Below are 26899 nucleotides of genomic sequence, written 5' to 3'. Positions count from 1 at the left end.
CTTGTTTGAAATTTCTTTTGAATTAAAATAATTATTTAATATTTTCAAAAATTCATCCCAAAAAAAAAGTTTTCTTATGTATAAATCAAGATTTAATTTCATGAACTTATTTAAAACAGATCAAACATTAGACGTGTAGACGTGGTACCTACTTGCCCTTGGGAAGTACCATGGCAGTGAGGAAGGTACTGCTAAGAATAACTTACTGCTAAAAATTGATAAATATTTAATTTTTTAGCTATTCTAAGGGGCTATTTTAAAAATAAATGACGCAAAATTTCGTCTTATTGAACTCTCCTCTGGTCGCACAGCGTCATGTTTTGAACCTCTTCTAGCATATATAACGACATTAACCTACACCTTCTCTTAAAAATAATTAAAAATGTACAAAAACAAACAAGCAAAGACAAAAATTAAATTCAACGGCTAACGTCACGTTTTTTTTCTTTTCGCCTATGGCATTTTTTGTCACGCTAATCAAATCTCCTCTTCCCTGTTTGCGTGACTTATTTTATGAAAACCTCTAAACCTCTAAAGAATCTTTTCTAACACTCGGAAAAGCTGCATTGCTAAGCAGTAGGTATGTTTTTATAGAAAGCTCATGTAAACCGTAAACCGATAATTTGATGTCGCTGTTTGTACATTAATGGCTTATATATTAATCCTTAAGCCATTTCACTTACTTGTATTGTTTTATCAAACCAACGATTCGCTGAATTATAAGAGCTGCCACCACCATGAATCATTTGATGGCACATATTTGTTTCATCTCGTCCATTTACTTGATGACCATTGCCTGCACGACGACTCCATCCTGATTGACTACCATCCATACTACTACTTGATCCAGTGCGAGATTTTGAACTTGATTTCTTGTTAAATGTCGTTGGTAATGGCTCATCCATACAAACAACCAATAATGATCGTGCAATTAATTCTAAATTACGTTGATTTTGGTCATCTAAAAAAAGGAAAAATTGGAGAATCTAATGAATTATGGTTGTAAGTCTGAGAAGACTTTTATTTAAGAATAGTATTTCGGTCTGATATTTTTATTTACACGAGACTTGTGATCATTCACTAACGTGAGCCAGTGTAATAATATTTTGATTTGTACAAACCTTGACATAATGAATCCCTAAGTTCACCCCATTTTCGACGATTATCACCGGTTAATAAGCCTACTGGTGTTGGATTTGCCAAACATGGTGCATCATTTAAAATATGCACAAATTGTGAACAAATTTCATCTTCAGTTAATCGTCCACGATCAACAGCTTTAACCAGAACACAATAGAACTAGACAAAATAAATTTAATAATTAATATTGAATTTGGAGAGCAATATTTCAAAAATTCTCGACTTACCTGATTTCTGCAAGCAACTATAATATGCTCATTATCACTATCTTCATTTTCAGTTGATAAAAGAGAATCCCGTATTTTCCCTGGGCAACGATATGATGTTAATAATCGATAATATTGTGACATACATAACGGTTGCCCTTTTTCTCGTGATGTTGCACGTTCCTGTGGTAAGCCTCTCCTGAAATGCATAACAGTGTTTAAATCATAATTAAAATGTAAAACAGTAAATGAATTTATTCTGTATTTCTACCAACTTCTCCCTTACCGTAAACTTCTCCTAGCGCAAGATTAGTTTACATTCATACTTTTTCAAGGTTTCTCGAATTCAACCAATAAATAGGATATAATGAACTGTTAATTAAAAAAATTTATTGATTTGTTTGGTAACTTTTGTGACACTCGATGTAATTATAACAAACTATATATTTACAGTGGTGAATTTAGGCTAAGGCCTGTGAGGTCTGCGACTAGGACGGCAACATTTAAGGGGCACCAGTATTAATTATTCTCTAATTATTAATAATACAGAGTGGTCCAAGTTATAACAGCAAGACTTCAGTAAAGTGTAGAAAACCTTAAAATAACAATCGATTCAGTCAAAGTAAATAAAGTTAAATTAATGATAATTTTTGAATATATTGATAACCAGGAAAGCATCCTTTTCTAAATACAGGGTGTGGAAATTTTGGGAAAAAATTACATTTGTGTGAGTTTTGCCAAATGCCTGTTGTGTGCTATAATTTCAATAAAAATGTAGCACCCGATTTGGTAATATTTCCAAAAATGATATTGTTTATTTCTCCAAAATTTCAACACCTTTTATCTAGAAAAGAATTCTCGGCTATTATCTACCATTTGCTGAAATTCTGCTATTGTAACTTGGATTATCCTGTATATTCGTATTGTTGAAGGTATCTTATGATTTGATGTATTACAGATTAATGTATTTTTATCGAAATTCAAATTAATTAATTATTTATAAATACAAATTATTGATTTTGAATTTAAAAATCGTGATCAAAACTTGTTGATGTATTTAAAGTCATCCAAACTCCTTGTGTCATATCCTATAAAGATTGTATGTAATAATATATTTCTTTTTTACAAACGAGTTCCCCTCCTAATTTTCCGTGTTTTATCGACTGCGCATAATATCGTCTCCTGCTCATATCGGAAGGGAACCACTTAATTCTTTTATTTGTAATTTGGGATTGACAAAAGAAAAATTTTTCCTTCCAGCAGTATGATAAATTACGTATCTGGTGAACTCAGTTGGTCAAAACAAGATTTAAACAATTTCTATACAAAAAAGATTCTAAGCCTCCTAAGAAGATGTTTCATACTTTTAAGGATACCTAGAGCCTAGAGCGGTGGTTGCGCCATCATCATCATATCCGCTACTATAGACTTACCTGTCTAGTATTTCTTTATGATCTAATATTCCATCTAACATGCGAGCAGCAAACTTAGCTATATCATAAATTGTTATAAATTTTCGTGGTGGAAAAACCATACCAGGGTTTGAATTCACAGGTAATGGTAATGGATTATTCAAATACATATCATTTAACCAATATTCATATGCCTAAAAAGAAAAAAATGTTATTGAATTAATAATTATTAAATAGAACGATCAGTTTGAATGCCCGTTTTATAGCTCAAGCTTTGTAAATCACATCTCAATGAGATTTGCTTTACTCAATTTTAGTTGTAATAAGTTTGGCATTTCTTCGAAGTATTAAGTTATTTGTATTTAATTTATATAAAAAAAAAACATGGGGACTGCCGACAGACGTGAAAACTTTTATTTTTAAATTTTTTAATTAATTACAGTATGAATTATTAATGTTTCATAAACTGTAAATTGAGATTATTAACATGTATACCTACAGTGGGTATAAAAAATCATTATAATAAAAAACACATAGTATTCTCAAGCGGTCACCCATCCAAGTACTGACTATGGCCTATATTGCTTAACTTTCGTAATCGGGCGAGAACCATCTGTAAAATTCTTTATTTACATATTATAAAGTATATTTGTATACAAGGTTTCACGTTAAGGGTGTATTACAATATATAGATAAATACTTTAATGTGTAAAGGTAAATAGATTTAGGTAGCTTTCATCCTTAGCTTGTCTTGGGGCTGGACGTTGCCTTCCACTGCCTTTATGGTAATTAATGTCGTAGTTTATTTTCCCATTGGGGACCATTAATAAATTATGTCACACAAATTTTATGATTTTTAAACTACCCCATCCCTATTGTCACAGATGGTCAAAATTTTGAGCCCCCCTCACTTGACGTCACATATTTTATAATTTAATAAAAATAATGAAAGTAAAACATCAGTTAAAATTTTTTTAAATTTCTTTAATTTCTTAATAAAAATCATTTAAAAAAATTAACATCAAGTCAAATAATTTAAATAAGGGAGTATAATAAAAACTTTTTTATTATACTTTTTATGGATTAATTTTTTTAGTTTTTACATTTTGCTTTTATATTTTATATTAACATGTCACAAAATTTTTGACTCCCCTTACCCCTTGTCCCACAATGTCACATTTCGTTGACCACCCCTCCCCCCTTTAACGTGTGACGTAATTAATAAATGGTCCCTTGTGGGTTTAAATTAATTCATGAGCTTTTGAAGTTTTCAGTTCAAATTCTTTTAAAAGAATTGGAAATATGAAAGGAAAGTAACTAAAAGTAAATAGTAAGAAACATAGGCAATTAATTATTCTTTAGAAATAAATTAAATTAAAAAATTTGATTTGGTCAGTTTGGTCAGTCATCAATATTATTAATTCAGTACTTATTATGTTTTTAGGTAGTGTGGCACTCTAGTTATAAAATGTTATAAAATAAGAGTAATATTTTTAAATTGGAATAAAAACAGTTATAAAATCAATATCTAGCATAAAAAAAATCATGCTGATATCTCATACTGTTTTATTTATATACAACAAAACAATTCAAGAATCAAAGTCTTTTAGTTTTTTGTATAAACGATACAGTTTTATGTAGATGGTATAGTAAACCCAGAACAGCATGCCTCGAACTTTCAATAGTAAAACAGGAAATTCTTTGAAAAATATTTTGAATATTATTGACATAATAACAAATTTTAATGTTTTTTTTGTTTTTTTTTCACGTTTTAGAAAAAGCTTTCACGATTTTAAAATAATGCAAGCCAAAATGTCACCTTGCAGGAGCTTGTAATGTTTAAATATTGTTTTGCTTTTATAAAATTTTAATAATGATCAAAATTTAAATTGCAATAATGATAACTAAAGATAGCTTGATTCAGTTAAAATATTTGGGCTATGAAGAGCCACTTCATTATTAAGTGCTCGGAAAATTTTTAATTTAAATGTAGTAACCTTAAAATTCATGGATATCCGCTTTTAAATAGTCTCTAACAAAATATTTGTTTCAGAACGTGAAGAATTTTTCTTAGCAGCCGAATTTTAAAGATGTGAAAAAGTTTACATTTAGTCGCCTTATTAGCTCAGTTGGTTAAGGCGCAACCAATTCCGTCCGCGGTATGATTATTGCCGCCGTCGCAACAAAATTAATTTAATTAATAGTTTTGATGGGTTGGTGTAGTGCATGGTATATGCATGAAGGAGGTGCACTCAGCCTCTGAAATTGAGGAGCTGATAAATGAAATTATCAGCGGTAAGGTGGTTAAAACACATATATGGTATCGCAATGGGCTCTATAGCCTAAGTGTGTCCTTCATAGACAGTCAATGTAACCTAACCTAACCTTACATTTAGTGTAAATTTGATAAGAATGGCAATTGCATTAATTGAAAAAAAATTTTGTATATAAATGTTCAATTTGGAACAACCTGTATATAAAATTATTTTTTCTATTTGCTTTAAAATTTTTGACATGATCTTGTTAACTGAAAATTGTTTGATCATCGATTCGGAAATTCGAATATTATTCACCCTTTTCATTACATACTTTTTTTGATGGGTCTTACCTAAACTCTAGATTTATATGTGTATGTATGTTTGAATGTTTATTTGAATAATATTTTATGTTTCAGTAATTTTATGTAGATGGAAGTTCCCATGATAATAATTTAGTATATTTTCATTACAATGTATTATTTTAAACATATAGGCGATTATTTAAATACTTTATATTAAAAAGTTTCGTAGGTTTAGAAGCTTTGTGCTTTAGTAGGTTTAGTAGCTTTGTGCTTTATGGAAATTTGTTCGACTTCACTAATTTAACGAAGAAATCATCACATGTAAGCTAAGATCAGTGTATTCAACATTTCCATTTGTAACTAAACTAACAATTCCCAACGTTTCTAACTATAATTACCCGACTGTCAAGGAGTAATATTTTTCGCGCGTATTTTATATGTATGTACATGTATATTTGTTTGTAAATTTCTTTATTACCTCGTATTTTCCAAATGACTCAATGGATTTCAACATTTAAGGTATCATTATATTTTTCTTAAAATCCTAAATGTTCTTAGATATGCTTTTGACAAAACGAAACAAAATGGCGGATTTTTGAGGCAAAATAGTAATACGGGATATAGAGTCGTTATATAAACTACTGAACTTGTTTGTTCCTTTTCAGATTTTATTTAACACAGTCGGGTTTTTTATTTTTTTAAATAAATATTTTAATTTATCCGTTTGTGTATCTCTTTGTGGTATTAATTCATAGTATTAATGCTATTAATGCTATACGTTCCGAGTTTTGAATATATTTTTAGCAATTTAGGAAAAATTAAAAATAATAGGCCCCCTATTATAATATATATTTACATTTGAGTTTCAAATTTTTGAAAATGTGAATGAATGACTAAAAATTGTAATCTGTCCAGAGAAATAATTTAAAAACCCTCTAAAATCTGGGATATTAAGACGTGGTATATTGAATTTACTTTCTTATGCCACAAAAAACGTGCAACTTACTTTTTTCGACCTTTTCCGAATAAGATAATCCATTTTAGACATACAGTTACCGACTTCGTTGATGAAAATAAAAAACAGAATTTCATATGGTTAACGCACAAATTCTATAAGTAGAATTGAAATTGCATTATCCAGAAAAGTTAGTTGTAATCCTCTGTATTATTAAAAATCAACAAAATTGTAACCTATAGAAAGCTAAGCTTAGAAGTATTGAGTATAGAATTTTTCATTACATTATACTTTGATCTATATTGGATCAAACACCTCTCAAAAGAATTTGCTACGAGACCTGATCTTACTTAATCCAGTATTGGTAGAATATTTGTATGGACTTTACCATAAAAACATGGACATTATACTTTAATTTTTGAATGGTAGAAAAAATTTGCTTTAGTTATAATGAGTTATTGCAGGTGTTCGATAAAATCTCTAATAATATAAAAAAGTATATAATCTGTAAATAAATTATTAATAACAATTTTATACATGATTTAATTACAGTGATTCAATTATTTAACCAAATGTAAAAAAATAAAATTGAAAACCTATCATATTATGAGAACGTTTAAGGGTACCGTATCAAAAAAAAAAAATAAAGAAAAGGGATTTAGGTATTTGTATCTTTGTACTTTATTTGTACTTTATATATTTAATTTAAATTATAAATATCTGTAGAAGCATTCGAAATGTTTTTACTTCTTGCTTTTAATATGTTCTAAAAAGAACTTTGAAATTGAAAAAGCTAAAAAATAATTAAAAGTGTGTCAAATACAACACAACAAATTATAAATACTATGGCATACAGGTAAAGGACAGGATTGCAATGTTGGTTACGATAAAATGTCAAGCAAGTTCTAGTTTTTGCAATTTTTTCAAATATGTATATCTTTGCCACTTCCTCCTCTTATTTTATCTTCAAAACACAAAACTTATTGAATATATACCAAAAGAAATCCGGATATATTACCGAAATGCATTGTTATCAGCGGAACTTTCAAATATCGATATGGGAGTTTAAATCTCACTTGTATTCTGTTTTTTACTTTCCCATTCATAACATATCGGGTAGGATGTAGTACCAAGAGTACAGTGTACCTTGAGTCATTCTCTAATGTTTCGACAGATATTACGATAAGATAGCTCTTAGGTATATGATGACAAAGTTTCGTTACTTGAAGGCAAGCCACTTCGAAAATGACTATATTTTAAAACATTTGTTTTTAAATAAAGTAAAAATAACATTTTTTAGCAATTCAATGTATAAAATTTTGCTTTTTCCATTCATTTATTCACAAGCTGATTATTGTGTTTTGTGGTCTAAATCATAATCCACCTAAAGCACTACTTTTTGGTGGTAATTTGTAGTGCTATATTTCAGTTTTAAACATAATGTATAATTTAATATACATGTTTGTTTACTAAATTTTGTATACAAATTTTGAATGTGAAAGTATTTCGATTAAAATTGTCGTTTAGAGCACGTTGTTTCATCTAGAGGGTAGTCAAGGTGGTTAAGACGCGAGATATAAATCTAAGAAACCCCGGTTGGCAGCGGTGGATTTACACTAGGGGCAGTGGTGGCTAGTGCCCAGGGCGGCAAATTTCCTAGGGCGGCAAAATTTGAAATGTGGAAGAAAATTTGTTTATTGTCATCAAAATTTCTCAATTGAAATTTTTATTCTTCTAATTAATTATACATCATTTAATAGATAATTCAAGAAATTCGACTCATACAATATTTGTCAAATCGAAATAATTTAATTGATTCATTTCTAAGAAGATTTGAAATGGTAATTTTTGATTTTTTAATTTTCTGGAATCCTAAAATTAAAATTTTTTTTTTTTTGGAAAAATTAAGAACGTTTTTGAATTATTTTTGCAAATAGTTTACCAATAACTTAGCTATTCTCTGCATCGATTCGAACGTGCTTCAATGTTTAGATTGTGAAGATTTAATCGACCAATTCGCAATTAAAAAAGTCAAGCGTGTTTGCCTGTGAAAAAAAATATTATAATATTTTTTTATGTCATATCAAACAAAGTATATAATATATAGTAAATTATTTGCAATACATTAGATAATTTAATTTTTTTTAAATAAAATATCAAAACTACATAACTTTTAGTGATGTTTCAATGATGGGGCGTCATTTTTTCAGTGCCCAAAGGCGGCAGAAGTTTAAATCCGGCCCTGCCGGTTGGACTCCTGGTATGTGTGCATTTTTTTCAATTCCCTTTAATAATTTTTTTGTTTGAAAAGATGCAACATGATGTACCTCAGATCAAGGAAGGTGCTGTACCACCGATATATGATAATAAATAGAAATAAGAAATCCCATTTATTCTAAGTCAATACAAATAATTGAAGCTGTTTAGTAAAGGTACTTAGAGAACAAGATGTCTTACAAGAGAAACTAAGGTATCTAAGGTTTTCAATGTTTCAATAGCATAAATTATATGACGGTGTTCCCTGGGATGAGCGTTCTGTGGGATAAGCTTAAATGTTGAAGAAAGCACTTTCAAATCCGGTGGGAGTGAGTCTAGGTACATTTTACAGTCCCCTGACTGTAAATTCGTCATTACAGTGGGGGACTACCAAGGATGAAAATCTTTCCATAGGATGGAAAACCCCAGGCTGGAATGACAATTTTACTTATTATACAGATTTCATATGAAAATATTTTCTTGTTTTACATATATTTAAGAGCGTGATTTTGTAATTGTCGGGGTTTTAGCTTCTGAACTTTATTTTATTTGAACTATTTTGGGGTATTACTTTCGTGTTAAAGTACAACGGAGTTCGAAAAAAATAAACCCGGTAAAAATAGACTGAAAACCTAATAGACCCGGAATATTGTTGTAATTACGAGTTGGTTGGGTTGAGTTTGTCGACTATAGAGGAGTTGGTTGAAGTCTGTAGTTTTTAGCCCATGCTTTCAAGATTATACACATAGCCTATAACCAGCGGACGATCAAGAACCTTTCAACGAAGCCTCATTTGTCATATTATGATAAGTAGTTATGACTGAACAGATGAACATATATACATAGTCACATTCATACATAACGATCAAACGCATAGCGCTCGCCGTCGTCGGGGTACAAACACATAAATGTAAATTTTTCACCACTGGTAGGACACTTTCCCTTACACTATACACGTATGCATGTATTGTATACAAATGGTGAATATATTACCTATATATTTACATTTAATATTTGATGTGTTGTAGGTATTTATACAATCTAGAATTCTAGAATCATGATAAAATGTATCAAACTTTTTAGTAATACAGAGATATTATTGAGGACTAACTTTCATCTACGCTATGTATATATAGATATAGTTATAGAAAAGCGTCAAGTACTGTTATATATTCTACGGTAGTAAAATCCCTTGAGTAAATATTACACAATCTCCCTTTTAAAATTGTTGTTGTATATACCCTTAGGAGATTAAAAATTATAATTGGATTTGTGAGTGTATGCTGTTTAGTATGGTGAGTTTGTGTTGTGTTTGTTTATACAGGGTGCAAAAGAAATAAATATCGAAGCAGTAACAAGCACCAGCGTTATTTTTAAACCGCTTATATCTTGTCTTTGCATATGAAGAAAAATTCTGTAGAACAAATAAAACAATCAAGATATATTATCCTCAAGCTGAGTATGATGGTCGTTACTTTGGAGCGTAACCAAAGTAATTTTCAGATATGGAAACCATGGATCCTATTTATCTTAAATAAGATCAACGAGGACTAAGAAGTACCAGGTCATCACAAGTTTTTTAAATTTGGTTGTTCCGTACCATGGAATTATTTTAAAACTATGAAATATAAAAAACTTAAAGTTCCTGGGTGGAGACGCAAAACCCATAGAAAAGTTAATGAATTAAAAATGTTGGGCTCAAAGGCAAATATCATCAAAATACTTTAAAGTTGCCTCCTTCAAAGTCCCTTAAAACTTTAAAAGAATACTCTGATTCTTAATTTAATGACTACACTCAATTAGAAAGTCTTTCTATAATAAATAAAACATTTTTTCGAAATATGAAAACATTTTTTCGAATTATAAATATAACTGGTAATGGATTATCCGGTATTTAGAAAATTAATTCATACACTACCGTCATAAGTTAAGAAACTCCAAATCTCTCAAAAACATAATTTTACAGTAAACAAGTGAAAACAAACAATTGACTCAGTTAACTGTTCAAATACCATGTTTAGACAGTGTCCATTACGCAATCGTTTTTTTTTACGTCATATAAGTAAAGAAAGATACATAACTGCTATTCCCATATAAAACATACTATATAATGTTATAAGCTTACTTGCGCCTTCACAGGTGAAAAGTGAGGAATTCAAAAAAATTTTTCACACATAAGTTATTAATTTTTTTATACGGAACATTTTTTATATTTAAACTTTTGATCTATCTCTAACAGTTTACAAGATGGGTCCCATGGACCCAAGACCCAATTGACCTATGTTGCTCTTTTAGGTACTAAACCTCCATTTTTACGTCCTGAGCAAGCTATAAAAATTTCTGCTTGATATCTCTTATCGTTTTTGAGTTATCGTGTTAACGGCCGGACAGACGGACAGATAACCGGAAATGGACTATTATGGTGATTTTATGAACAGCGTTACAAACTTGGGACTAAACTTAATATACCTTGATATATTTCATATATACATGGTATAACAAAAAACAAATTTTTGTGTGTGCATAAAATTTTGATTTTGTCTTTTAATATTTAAAAGTTCTTTTCGTCTTAAAAACTTTGGGCTTATATGAATATAATTAGTTTTTAATCTTTTTGAAGAAAATTGATTGAGGACCACGCAAAACGATTTGAAACTCGAATAAGGACCAACAACTGTATCGAATTTTGATCTTTATGGTATCATCAGAAACGTGTATCAGTTTAGACAGATTTGGAAACTATAGAGTTTATCAATGATTTCTGATAAACTCTGTATGTTGAAAATATTTACTGTAACGTGTAACTTGTAATAACTTTAGGTATGAACTAATAACTTGTATGTTCTTTTATACTCCTTATTCTCACATCGCTGCTATTCATGCATTCTATCTATATTCCAAGCTTAGATGATTTTCATTGATCTGCTTGAATTTGTTGTGCGAGTTATTTGTGTTTATTTATGTTTCTTAAATGTGGATATTCTATTATCTATTTTACGATACGTGACAAGATTAAACAATGGTAACACGTTCATGGTCAATTTTCTGGTTTATTACGCTAGCTTTTTAAATATTTTAAAATCGAACTTTATTTACTCCTCATATTTAAAAAATAGTAAAATTAGCGCACCTACATTTTAACTCTTGTATATCACAAACAATGTAATCTACTTCTAATTGTCTGACTAACTTAGATTTGCACACGTAGTAAGGTCGGAACATAATAATTTATTATCTTTAAAAACTCATATTGAAAAAGTATTCTCATGAACGAGGTGTTTTTGTGGGCAGATGGTTGTCAAAATGAGAACAACCCACATCCAATACTATTTCGGAGCGATTATGAAGATATTCCAAAAAATACTCATTTGAAATAGAGATACTCATCTGAGATACGGATACTCAATATGAGATAGATACTCATATAAGATATTTTAAAAAAAGAGCTGGTCGTTTTTTTTTTTTTTTTTTTTTTTTGATTAATATACAGACACGACAATCTGCTTGATTTTGGTATGCTTGGTTGAGTTTTAGATTTTTGTGGTGCCGATTGGAGTAAAGCTGCCATTCCAAGCTACGGACCTTCAAAGGTTATGCCTATATAAAGTGCTCGGAAGGGAAGGTTTTTTGAGGGCTGAGTCTATAAGAACTTTTGATGAACATCAAAAAATTGTAACCGAAAACTAAAATCAATATCTCATATAGGCATAACAATTGAATGGCCGTAGCTCGGAAGGGAAGGGTTTTTGAGGGTTGAGTCCATAAAAAGTTTTGATCAGATCAATGTATTGTGAACGGGGTCCATTCAAGAGAATCCGACGAATAATTTTCGAGTAAATTAGCTGGCGGCTGAACATAACATACTCTATACAAAAATCGAGTGAAAACTCGTTTTTCTCGAAGCCGTGTTAAGGTCAGTGAGTTATTTCATTCAAAAATCGCTCGATGGATTTGAATGAAATTAATGAAATTTTTTTTTTAAAACGTAATAAACTAGTCAATAAAAATTAAACTAGTGAATAAATAATAAAAAAATCGAATATCTTCATTGGATTTTCTTATTTCGTAGCTATTAGGATATTGCCCACTAGCCCCCGTATGAAAAGCTATTATTTCGGAGCAATAATGTAGATAATAAAAAAAAAACTCGTTTGAAATGGAGATAGATACTAATATAAGATAGGGATACTCATATGAGATACAGATACTCATATCAGATATTTCACAAAATGAGCTGCTTGTTTTTGTTTTTGTTTTTATTTTATTTTAGTTATTGTTAATAGACCATAGACACGATAATCTGGTTGATTTTGGTATTGAACGTAAATTTTCTGGTTTTTGTGGTGCCGACTTCATTAGTGTTACAGATTATGACCACTCGTATACAATCTTAATTGATCTTTCCTAAAATACTTATCCAATTGTCAGAGGGATCCTATTTGAATTTTTTGATTTAAATAATTTTAGAAAATAACTTTTGATAAGATTTTTTTGCGTTAAGTACTTGTTTTATGCGAATGCCCGTTGAAATGTGCGAAGCCATAAACTTTATCGGTTTTTCGCGGGTAACTAGACGATATTCGAGCATAAAAAAGTACTCATCGTATACAATGGTTTATTTTAGCCAGCTTCGATGCTAAAAAGTTGGAAAAAAACGAAAATATATAAAATTACGCCAACAATATTGTTATTGGTACATGTTTTTTTTTAGTTAAAACAAACTTCTTAATTTATTTGAGGAAAACTTTTTTATTTTCTTAGCTTCCCATCTTCCAACTTTTACGTCAGTACCTTAAAAACTTTAAGGTTATAAATTAAGGCTTTCAATATCTTTGCTAGTTTCCTGCTTCTCAATGTCAGGCAGTTAAACTCAATTGTATTGATTAGGAAAATAAACGTTTTTCTTATTAGATGCGAATAAATCAGACAAATGAAAGAACGATAACAAAAGTTAAGTTTGTGGAGGCATAGAATGAGTTGATGATGTAATTTGATAAATTTATGCCTAAGCCCACATGACAGCGATGTCGATTGATAAATTCATGATTAAGATTACAAGACCTTAATCTGTAGAAGTGCCATTATTGCCCCTCCAAGTATTTGAGATTGGATGTAAGAGACTTATTACAATCGAACACAAAGATAGTTATACTTCCTTTTATGAAATCGATTAAAATAGATAAACATTTTACTTACCCAATTATCTTTAATTTCTCGTTGTTCATTTAAATACAATTGTAATTTTGTGCCATGTGCATTTTGACCACAAGTAAATTGTTTTATTAATTGTTTCGTTTTTTCTAATTGTTGTGCGGTAACTAACGGTTGCATTGCTAATATGTATTTTGTCATTGTTGATTCTAAAGTTGGTAATGGTAATTTTGGTAATGTTGTACTCTGTAATAAAAATATAAAACAATTTATTATTACTTTTGATATAATATGCTATGATTATATAGTGTAGAATAATAGCAATTTATGCAATTGGGTTGTTAACAAAAAAAAAAAAAAATTTAATTTTTAAATTTTATTTTAATTCCTTATCATAAATAATTCTTTATTCGACGAAGAAATGCAATTGAATACAAACAATTATTATAATAATAATAATAACAATGGGTTTTAACATCCGTTTCTCTGGCATATGCCTATAAAAGAGTCCATCCACATCATTTATTATTTATTTATTTACCTAAATCTCTATATATACAATTACATATTATGATGTAGGTGGAATCGGTTTCTTCGTTCTTATCCAAGCGACGACAATGTCATCAATTCTATCGACTGTCGCTGCTTGGATTGAACCCGCAACCTCATAGTCAGTAGCCAAACGGTCCAAGTCTAACGCGTTAGACCGCTCGACCACTGAGCTGGTACCATACATACAATACAATACAAACAAGTAACTGAGTTAATTTTTGAAATACCATGTATAGACAGCTGTCTATACATGGTATTTATAAGTCATGTAAGTAAGGAAAGATAACCACTCTTAGACACACACACATAACTGATATTCCTATATAATACATAATATATAATTTGCGTATCATTTGCACTCTCACGGGTAAACAGTGATGTTTACGAAAAAAAGTTTCAAACAAAAGTTTACGCCTGTATGTATCATATTAAAAACATCAATTATAATCGAAGACACCACGATGTAAATAAATATCGTATGCATGATTAAAAGTAAACAACAAAAACAAAAAGTAATAAAAATTGTATACTTTTTTATAAGGAACATTTTTTACGTTTAAACTTTTGTTCTATCGACCTCACTTTTTACGTCATAAGCATTCTATAAAAATTTTTGCTTGATATCTCTCTTCGTTTTTGAGTGATCGTGTTAACGGACGGGCAGACGAGCAGAAAATTTTGTTGTTAGCATCAATATGTTTAAGCATTACAAACTTGGGGCTAAACTTAGTATACCTTGATATATTTCATTTATACGTGATATAAAAATATTTACAAACTGCAAACATTTTAGGGGCTCAGTGTTCCATGTTCTCGACGTAATAAGTGTAAAATACTAAGCCTTGAAAGTAAATCGCCGTGTTATTGTCTAATTTTGCGTTAACGTATATACGTAAAACAAAACTCGTTTGGATATTTGTATTGAGCTATTTCTATATTTCAAAATAATTAAAATTACAATAATCGAAAGTAAAAAGGCTCCACATTCTTTAGCTAAGACTGCAAAAACATAACAGGGAAAAAAAAGAAAAATGGGTGAAAATTTCCTGTGTAATTATTTGCAGTTATTTTACTTTACTTTAACGAAATTTGTCTGGATTAATGATACAATAAATGTAAAAAAAAAAAACATTATTAATTATTGAATGTTGTTTTTCACAAAACGAAGGGTGAATTATTATTTTCACTTGTAGAACATTTTTTTTTATTGTATATTTAAATATGCGTACTCAGGCATAAATTGTGAAAAGATATCAAGTGCATACAAGTGAAAGTTATTTGACAAATTATCGTAACAACTACATTTTCAAATGCTTATTTATATTTTCCAATTCAATACACATACAGAAAATTTTATTTCTACTTTTTCAGGTTTCTTCTTATTTTTGGAGCATTTCATTAGAAAGTTTTCTCATAAGATCTTTATAATAAATAATATAGTTGTAGAGTTGTATTATGAAATTTTAAATTTTTGAATCGTGCTCTAGGTCTTAAAACTAAATTGTGATTAATAATCTCACTTATATATAAAATGCTTTTTGAGATTAAAAACACTAAAAAAATTCCTTTTATACTAGTATATAATTCTATATTACCATCTAGTTTTGTACTAACCCTGGCCACGTTTTCAAGAGTTTATTGTAAAATAGGTGAATTTCTAGGTGAATATTTATTTTATTAGTGGGCTTACGAAGAGATGAAAAACGTCTTCATCAGAAAGCGGTCTAGTTAACTAACGCGCGATGCACGCATGTAAAGCACTCGAATTTCTGTCTGGCAAATTAAAATAAATATATATATATGAAATATATCAAGTTATACTAAGTTTAGACCCAAGTTGGTAACGCTTAAAAATATTGATGCTACGAACAAAATTTTGGTTTAGTTATACATAAAATCACCTATGAGCAACTTAGGTCAACTGGGTTTTGAGTCTGCAGGACTCATCTTGTAACTCGTTAGAGATAGAATAGAAGTGTAAGTGTAAAAAATAAAAAAAAATTTTTATTTGAAACATTTTTTTCCTAAACATCACTGTTCACTCGCGAGGGCGCAAATTAGGTGCAAATTTTAATGTATGTATTATATGGGGATAGCAGTTGTGTGTGTGAGGCTTTCTAAGAGTGAATAACTTTCTTTACTTACGTTACATAAGAAAAACGATTGTGTCATCAACACTGTCTATACATGGTATTTCAACAATTAAGTCAGTCAATTATTTGTTTTAATTTGTTTAATTATAAAAGTAAATCCTACTTTAATGTTTCGAATATACTTTTTGTTTATTATTGAAATATTATTTGATGGGGGGGGGGGTAAGGAAAAATGGTTTAAATAAAAATGGGCTTTAAATGATTTAAAATCTGCGAGCTTTTTTTGGGAACGCCCACTAGTAAACACAGTTGTAATCACTATTAAGTCCTAGAAGTACTTCACCCATACCTTATTTCAATAAGAAAAGAGGTATAAAAAAGCTGGACATCTTGAAATCAATTTTTTCGTGATATTCCAGCTCTTACCACCAGTAGCTCTAGGATGAAGCTCTCAAAATCCACTATACATGAACCGCAGTTTATAGTGGTGAAAAACGTTGCCAGCAACACCAATACAAGGCAAATTTTTTTTTTTTTTTTTTAAATCTTGATTATCCCTAAACTCAGGCATGGTGATTCATAGTTTGTGGTCTATAATAAAACTTTGACTACTATACAACAATTAATTATGAGCTCTTCGATTTCCCGAAAGAATAAGAGATTCTGTATCTGATATTTTGATTTTTACTACTAACTTAAAATTCAAAGGAGGGATATACCAACTCGCACCGTGCGCGATTTTCGTTTCCATGACAGCGATACACTACTTTAATTATAGAATTGTATGGATGCATATATAATTGTATGAACTGCATTTATGACTTACATGGAAAATTAAATATTATTGTCTAACAAATTTAAATAAATAATTATGATAATTTATATTTGAAAAATAATATTTGTGCAATTTGATTTCTTATTTTCACAATTTTTAATGCATTAAGTTTAATTAATTAGTATTTTTCAATAATTTTAATTTGACATCTTATAACATTAACATGCAAAGAACTGCAAATTAATCATAACAGCGTCCTTTATCGACAAAATTATTCACTGGAAGCGCTGGCATCGATTTTATTGTCCCTACCATGACTATGCACACAACGAATATGGAAAATAGGCAAGTAAAAAGACAACAAAAGCCAATACTTTTTTCATTCAACTCGTATCTTCTTCCCTTTATTTGATCGTTAAAGCCATGGTTGATTATATCGTCCGATTACACTACTCCTACTCGCATGAACTAGTTATGGTAGTTATAAAAACTAGTACTCTACATACATATGAAGTGAACAAGAGGTCATTTAGAGTACTAGATATTGTGTCATGACCTTAACTATTCATTTATAAATATGGATACCTTGCATGTATACGTGTGTACCTTGTTACATTAAGAGGGGTTGAATTTATTTATAAAAAAAACCCTTTGTAAAAAGAGAACTTGTTTATTTAATGACATTTTCATAACAAACACATGCATGCCTGCCTGTCGGTAAAGAGAAACGTATAACGGTATACTACACATGGTATTATTAACAACTTTATAAAGGTGTGCAGTCTTATCATTTTCTTATATCTTATTAACTTCTGTTAGGAAAATTTTGTTTTCAACCCCGAAAATCGAAATATTATTTTATTACATGGGGTAAAGTTTAGAGACATTGTATGCTAGATCACCCTTCAGTTTCTTGAAATACATTGCTATCGATGAGACTGTTAAAACTTACCAGAAAGTAAGCAGTCAATAGTAAGCCTGACAAGAGGGGGGGGGGCACGTAGGTACAGTGATAATAATTATAAATATAATCGATTTTTCCAAGATTTAGGGATCAACCTTGATACGCGAATGTACCGTGTGTCTTACGCTGTGTGTAGCAACCATTTACACACTTTCAAACATAACTGATAATCTCATATTAATGTACATACTATAAAATTTGCACCTAATGTGTACCCTCGTGAGTAAACAGTAATTTTTACAGAAAAATGTGTGAAACAAAAGTTGTTTATTTCTTGATAAGGACCATTTTTTACTTTTGAGCTTTTGTTCTATCTCTAACAGTTTACAAGATGGGTCCTACCCAAGACCAAATTGACCTATGTTGCTCATTTACGAACTCGACCTCACTTTTTACGTCTTGAGTGCGCTGTAAAAATTTCAGCTTGGTATCTCTTTTCGTTTTTGAGTTATCGTGTTGGCAGACAGACGGACAGACAACCGGAAATGGACTAATTAGGTGATTCTCGGAACACCTATACCGAATTTTTTTTCGTAGCATCAATTTTTTAAAGCGTTACAAACTTGGTATACTTACATAATATAAATATTTATTATCTATGCTTACACTTATATGGTAATGTCATTTTTAATTTTGTGTCGTTATAGACTTGGCTGCTCGCCTGCCCTGTAAGAGAGAAGGAAGGCAGTACCTAAAGTTGATCGTATGCCATATTGGCATAACAGTGATATGTAGTTAAAAATTATGCACTATCATATATGTGGTAACATCTTATTGAACAACCTTATCTGTATATTCCATTTGTGAAATATAGTAAATCAACTTGTATACAAAGTATTTGTAGTTTACTTAGTGGGTTGTCAAATAATAATGGAACTCGATTCACTATGTAACGAATGACATAAAATCGAGGGGATGGGAATTTGAAGGAGATAGTCAAAGGTACGATAAGTCATCAAAATAGAGTGAACGCTTTGTGACACACACATACAAGAAATAAACTTTAGGGTGACATACTAGTACAATACCTGCTGTAGGTACTTGCATGCCTTGTATGCCACTTACAACCCCTAAATAATAATATAAACTCATATTGCAAACGGTAACGCTTACTATTATTGTATGAAACAGTATTTTAGATACTTCTTCTTTCTTTTTTTGTCATATTTTCTATAAAAATATAGACTTATGCACTATATCGACGGTCAACGGGGAAGGGTGTGGATGGCCCTTAGGACAGGTTTTATAGGTTTTTTTAAATGCGTTATACAGGGTGTTCTATAATTGACTGCAGAACTTTCGCATCCTGAATAAGCTGAGAAAAAAAAGAAGAAAATGTTCTTTACCAAATTTGGATCTGAGGCGTTATTTACGAGATACTCAACCTACTCTAATATTAATCAATTAATTCCTTCCATCAATTGTTCAACAAAAAATGTTATATACACCTACACATTCTCCAAGTTTTTATGTGAATTGCTTTTTGGGATCTCCTTTCCGACCCTTTTTTGAAGATATTTGGTGTTTAATAGATAATAAAAGCACCTAATAATACAAAATGTATTATGAGGGGAAAATGTGACTTTAGTGATGGAGACCCGCTGCTCATATGTTTTTTTTTAATAATTTGATTTGTTTATAATATTGCTTAAATGGCTTAATTAGAATTTAGACTGGCATAATTTGATTGTAATTTTATTAATTTGATTTGAAACAATGAAAAATGAGGTTACTACGGATTAAATAACCAAATGTTAATCAATATAACTGTCTCTTTACTTTTTAAATAATTAAGTAATTATGTCACATGTGAACTTATAATGAAGATTAACTGTTAAATGTAAAACTTATAGTAGTTATAAGGCTAATGTAATTTATTAGACTTTACAATAAGTCGGAAATTTGTGTGGACGTCATCTTTTGGTAGTCCGTTAGCACTGAGAAAGAGCATTATTAAGAGAGCTATCTTAATCAAATTCTGGACCGGAAAATTATGAATTACTCCGCTAACTTAAAACTGAGGAATATTTTCTCTTTTTCTTATTCTAGTAAGAAGATAATTGACTATTTGATATAGTCTACTGACAGCCAAAAAGTGACGCAACTTGACACTTTAAAAATATGGGTCTCGGAATAACATATAAACTTAAAGTGTCGGAGATTACACATTTCGTAATCGTGATTTTTTAGTGAAAATACATTTTTCTTAAAATATTTATGTTACATTTTCACCTGCCTGAAATCGAGCTTATAGAGAAGTAAGCGGACATATCAGTGCCAGACGTATTTGTATATTACGTATTATTTAACGGTACACCTCGAATGGAATATATTTCAGTTACAAAGCAGGCAATAGCTTTAAATCCCATTTTTAAAATGTCCCGACGCTGGCACAAAAAAAAAAACATTATTTCTGCAAAACTTACAAAGATCGTGTATTCATAATGAGTGGAAAATTCTATTATTCTTTTTTCTTGGCTTCTATAGGATTGTTAAAAATTTAATAGTAAAGAAAATTAAGATTTTAACATTAGCTCGAGTATCGGATTTATGGAAATGAAATAGTTCCCATGTTCCATCGTCACCCCTGACCCTCTTGTTTCTAAAACACTAATACATCAAATTTATTTTCAAATGTCATACCTGTAATCAGCGATATCTTAAATCTACGGTTTTAATGTTGTTATCTTGTCTAAGAACTAAATGATGCAATAATAATGATGTTACTTTAGACAAACAGAAAACGAATCTAATCAATCAATTTATAAATTTAATGAGATTTGTATGAACCTCAAAGATGAACAAGATTATACAAACATAGTCATTCATAACAGAACGACGTTATTGCATATATAGAAATTTTGCAATTATTTAAAGTTAATAAAGGCATTTTAAGTTGATTACAAGGACATTGTGAAAGGCGAAAAGATTGTCTATTTATATTGTAAATTCATTATAAGTTTACTCATAAAGTAAACCATTGTTTTGTTTTTAACCACAGAGAAATCTCTGCCAATTATGTCACTGAAGCTTCACATTCTTATTTTATAAATTATCAACTGTTGTATACTCCGAGAACAATATTACGGAAGCCTGAATAGTTCATGATCAATTTATGAAAAAGTGGCGTTACACTAGCTTATTTTTTAAATGTGTACTACCCACAAGTATAAAACCAACTTTCAAAAAGTGCACTTGTGACTTGTGGTTATGGAAACAAACCTTTTTGAAAATGTCAGTCGGTGATAGCTATTCTTTAATTATAGCCATTACCGAAACCAAAGAATTGTCGAAACTGTCTGGAATTATTAATAATTATATATCCGGATTTAATGATAATATGGTAATGTTTTTGTATTATAAACACTCCAATTTGCCGTTTTTCACGATTTGTGAAGGGTTGCGATGTGGGTAATGTTTTCCGATTTTCCGTGGGGTTCCGAATGGTCAAAGTTGTATCAATTTTTTAGAAAAATGTCTTGCAAGATATATTAGCAAGTAGAATTGGTTTTGTGTGATTGCCAAGATTTTATGTTTTATACTTTCGATATTAAAAAGTGTCTGGCATTTAATACTGCCTCCACAAGGTGTCTGGTCGAAAATTAGTATGGTCTGAGAGGCCTGGTATCTTAGTCTATACATTAAGATATCATTATAGTGGCCGAAAAAATTAATTTTTGTAAATTATTTTGCCATTCAAGTGAAACCAAAATGTATCAAGTTCAAGTTTAGAATTGACTAATAATTTCTCAAACCTCTGTTGTTAGCATTCCTATGCAATAGGGAATCGGACTGAATTTTTTTTTATCACTTCAGATGAAGAATTTTCACTGGACGTGCAGAAAAGTGAAGCTGGTTTTTAAAAATCTTTAGTAGTATGCAAGATATAACGTTTAAAATTCCTAATTAAACAAAAAGGAAGATATATACTAGTGACGTCATACGAGGGGTTTTTAATCAATTTTAATTTAACTTTCAAATTTTGTCATGGTATCAAATCTACTTTTACAGTTTTATGGGAAATATGTCCTATTCGACATCAGGATTATACCCTATCGGGCTGAAATTGCTTCTCATGTATAAATAATTAGATTCTCATGAATAATGCAACAACTATTAAAAAAATTTACCATAACCATGTCAGGTCCAACCTCTATAAATAATATTTAACCAAGTTGCACAATACAGCAAATCGTCACAGTAATTAGATATGTAAAAGATCGTAAATATGTCAAAAATTGATATATTTTTTATTGAATTTATTTGTTCCTCAAGCATTCAAAAATCTTTTAGCTCATTAAAACTCACTGGGGACGTAAAATTGCATAAATAGAATCAATTAAAAGTGAATTTAAAACTTTGACATACGACCTTTTGAAATAACAATAACGATATGCATGTAACATTTTATTATTGTTTTAATCACGGTTCTGAGCTTATAAATAAAATGTCAGCATAACTATACTTGAATGTCAAAGTTATTGTATGTTTTTTTTTATATGAGTAATTGAATAAATTTATTTAAAATCAATACGATGCATTTTGACCAAATTGTTCTTAAAATATTATTCAGTAGTGCTAGAAATAGTTCCATTCGACTAATAAATTAATTCCTGGTTTATACACCAGTCTAAATACCTCTGAAAATTTTTAAATTGGGGAAAACAATAGTTGCAGGACCGGCCCCGTTTTTTTGTGTGGAACATAATATACATAACTCAGGAAACAAAATTAAAACAGCTGAATTTAGCCGAAAAAGGGTGCGCCGGGGGTGAAAAAGGGTGTTAGATGGTTTTTAGCGATTTGTGGCTAAAGTATTTATTAATGAATTTCTGTGTAAATAGGATTTCAGTATCGTATTAAATTGGCGCTATTTTACTGATTTTTGAATGCTTTTGAACTTAAAATGTTACTTAATCTCATGCAAATTAACTTTAAATTACCTTGAAAGTCAAAATCAAATTCAATATCGAAACAATTTTGAAACTTTTTTATCCGGTCAAATTAAATAACAAAATATGGGTGAAGGTACAAAAATTCGCACCTGACTGAAATTGGGTAGGATTGTCCAAAATACCATAGTAAATGAAATCGCCCTGATCGATCCGAGACGTGGAAAATAATTTACGTGGGATCAAAGGCCAAAAAAAATGGGTTTTCATGATTTTCAACAAAACGGTAAGTTTTATCATAAAATTAAATTAAGTTTTATCAGATAATTAAACATAAAAATGTCTTAATACATATATCCGTTCGGTGCGTATGGTTGAAACAAATGAACGCCAGCGCTTCCAGTGGATAATTTTGACGTAAAGGTGGCTGTTATGACCAATTTTCAATTCTCTACGTGTAACTGGTAGTAAATATTCAGTTGAAATAAAATAAAATTGTGAAAATAAGATACGACATTGTAAAAATAATTTCTTATATGTAAATTCACATAATTACTGACTTAAATTTGTGAGAAAATATTATTAAATTTCCAATGTAAACCATGGAATTATATGTTCATTCATAAAATCATATGAAAATAATATATCTTCTTACTTTTTGAATCGTTATATCTCAGAAAGGTGGCTCTTAGGAAAAATAGTATTAAGACATGTTTTATATTTCTACAATTTTCGCCTGAACTAATTTTATGATAATACTTACCGTTGATTTTATGATAAAACTTACCGTTTGACTTCATTTATGAGAGTTTTTTTTTTTTTATCAATCCTACCAAATTTCAGCCGGGTGCTAATTAAATTGACCCGAATTGGATGTTTAAATTGACCCGAAAATCTCTGGCAGTTATTGAGGTTTTTTTTCTATGAGTGACACTGTGCATTAGGGTGGCTCAAAAAAAACGAATATTTTTTTTAAGTCTCCCATGAAAATATGTTAGTTTATCATGTTTTCCTTAGAAAAATTTGGAACGACCTTTCAATATTAAAATTTTGACTTGAAATTTTCAGGATCTTCATAATTTTTCTCATAGAAAAAAATAAAATAATAAGAAAAAATTTAAAACAAAAAAAAATCCGGTTTTCGACGTTTTTGGAATTTTTTAAAAATTTGAAGTTACCCTTTAAAAATTGTTTTTTGAACTGCCCTTTGAAGTGGTTCTTAAAACATGATAAACTAACTATGCATACATGCTTGTGCTATTTTTATTTCAAACTATTTCGACTGTGCCTTTCCCTTTTTTATCATATCAAGGAATGTTTGAGTTCAATACTCACATCGATTTAATAGAAATTGATATAAAACTTACAATTACTAAAAATTTAATTTGAATTTTGTGCAATTTGTGCGTAATTTGACACATATAACAACAATGATCATGCGTAGTATTTCTGGTGCCATTCACAATTGTTGAGAGTGCCATTGATGTTGATGGTGTCAGTGGTGTTAGTGCCGTCGTCAGTGGTGCCGTAGTAAAATCACATAATAGATACCGTCTTACCAACATTCTAATATTAAATATAACTGTTTTAGATGTTGTATTAACTGTTATATTATATAAATTTTTAATGATCATATCAATTTTTTTATATCAATAACATAAATTATTTGTATTATGTAACACAATTTTATTAAACTATTAAACTTATCAATCACATTATCTTATATTATCATCCATAGAACACAAAAGGATAATAATTATATTCCTTTTTCCAGTTTGACATATATATAGTAAACAATAATGTATAGTCCTGTAGGTATACAATCAAGACTATACGGAGTATGCGCTATTGATTTTCTCATTTTTAAATAAACACATATCCTGTGTTTCATTATAAACTCGTCCATGCAAGAGTATTGCGTTTTTTCCTCACTTTAGTGATCCGTAGGAAAAATTTTTTTGCTATGTTATGGTAAAGGGTTCAATTTCATTTGTAGTCTACTAAAGTTCAAATTGGTGAAATATAGAAATACTGGTCATAAAATATGTGTGAAAGCTCGTTGAATTCGGAATGATGTCTAGAAAAATGAGCCAGAAGCGTTTTCAGCACATAAAAAATTGCAAAAATATAAACAATTAGAGATGAAAAAAAGGTATTTCGTTTTTCGTTCATATTTCATAAAGATTCTTAAAGAGGTGGAAATTTCCAATAAAATACTCCTATTCCCAGATGTCTATCACCATTATTTATAATTTTAATTTTACGCTGAAAATAGGTCTTTTTGCGTCATCTTAAGACTGTTATAATACCGTCAAAAAAGAGTATCCCATACTAAATAATTTTTAAGATATTAAATATAAATTAAAAATTTTTAAAGGGAAGAAATAAAATAAGTATATTTGGTGTTGTATTTTGTGAATTTGACCCCGATCATTCATTTCGTTTTGAATATATATACGATTACAAACAGGCGCATCAACGATTATATGTATAGTGATTATCTAAACAGCTCATCGTGGAGACTTGAAACTTAGACGGAGTGTTCTTTGTATGACGTAGCCATTAAACGATTATCCGAAATTCTACTCTTAAGGGGCAAATTTTGTTTGGAGACAAGGTGATTTCTTGGTCCAATTTACTTCAAAGTTTGCATAAAAATTCTTTAAAACAGCGGAATATATCGTTATAGGCTAACAGCAAGACAACGTCTCTAGGATTGTCTAGTTTAATATATTTTTCTGTGTTATAACGTAATATCTCTAGTTTTTTACAAAATTCCCCAAAATTATACTTACACATGTATTTTTTTTACGCCATAGTTTTATTCGGTTTTAACATTACATCCTTTTTTTGAATGGGTATGTACACTAAGTCTAAGTAGAAAACAAGGAAAAATAAACAATTGACTGAGTTTATTGTCTAAAAAATAAATTCCATTTATAGACAGTGTTGATTACACTGTCACATTATACCTACATACATGTGACACATACATAACTGATATACCCATATAAAACATACTATACAATTTGCACATAATTTGCACCCTCACTGGTAAACAGTGATGTTTACGAAAAAATGTTTCAAACAAAAGTTGTTTATTTTTTTATAAGGAACATTTTTTACTAAATTTTTGATCTATCTCCAACGGCTTACAAGATGGGTCCTACGGACCCAAGATCAAATTGACCTATATTGCTCATTACCGAACTCGACCTCACTTTTTACTTCCTAAGCACGCTATAAAAATTTCAGCTTGATATCTCTTTTTGTTTTTGAGTTATCGTGTTGACAGACGGATAGACTGACGACAGACAGAAAGGCGGCCTACCGGAAATGGACTAAAAACGTGATTTTATGAACACCTATACCAAAATTTTGTTTGATTCATCAATATTTTTAGGCGTTACAAACTTGGGACTAAACTTAGTATACCTTGATATATGTTAAGTGTATCCATGGTATAAAAAAGCAGTCTATCTTTTTCTACGTACATTGGTGTATTACACCAAGGATAAAAGAACAAACGAGCTATATAATCCGGTTTCCAATTACCTTTAACAAACTGTAAAATTGTTCTTGAATGCTGGTATAAAGTGCACTTGATCGTTTATTTTACCTGTTGTTGAGTAAGTTGAGTTGTATGTAGTATAGACTTCATGGAATGCGTAATTTAACACCTTTTGTCTGTGACGTAGGTATATGTACTAGGTTAGTTAATTAAATAGTGGCAAATTAAGTTACATTTGAATAACTAATTGATATACAATATGGTATCAGTGTCACATGTAAAAATTACGTTTCGAGAAATTTTTATTATTATTGTGATTGAAATTAGTGTCGTATTCAAAACATAAAGGGGATATTTGAAGTTATATATGGGTATTATCACACGCGTATTTATAGGCACACTTTTATCCCATTGACGAGAATCAAAATTTTG

The 26899-nt window shown here is 29.8% G+C and overlaps 1 protein-coding gene across 1 annotated transcript in view; it reads right to left on the bottom strand.

Moving 5' to 3' along the window:
* Positions 1–26899, bottom strand: part of LOC123305003 (choline O-acetyltransferase) — a 133082-nt gene that overhangs the window by 6587 nt on the left and 99596 nt on the right. Inside the window, exons 3-7 of the mRNA XM_044886596.1 lie at positions 13726–13926; positions 2780–2952; positions 1368–1545; positions 1122–1299; positions 684–961 (exon numbers count right to left, since the gene is read on the bottom strand). Of these exons, the coding sequence (XP_044742531.1) occupies positions 684–961; positions 1122–1299; positions 1368–1545; positions 2780–2952; positions 13726–13881 (963 nt within the window). The 5' untranslated portion in view covers positions 13882–13926. The remainder of the gene's footprint in view (positions 1–683; positions 962–1121; positions 1300–1367; positions 1546–2779; positions 2953–13725; positions 13927–26899) is intronic.

Source organism: Chrysoperla carnea, chromosome 1, assembly GCF_905475395.1.
Source record: "Chrysoperla carnea chromosome 1, inChrCarn1.1, whole genome shotgun sequence".
Lineage (NCBI taxonomy): Eukaryota > Metazoa > Arthropoda > Insecta > Neuroptera > Chrysopidae > Chrysoperla > Chrysoperla carnea.
This window is presented reverse-complemented; position numbering and strand designations above follow the sequence as displayed.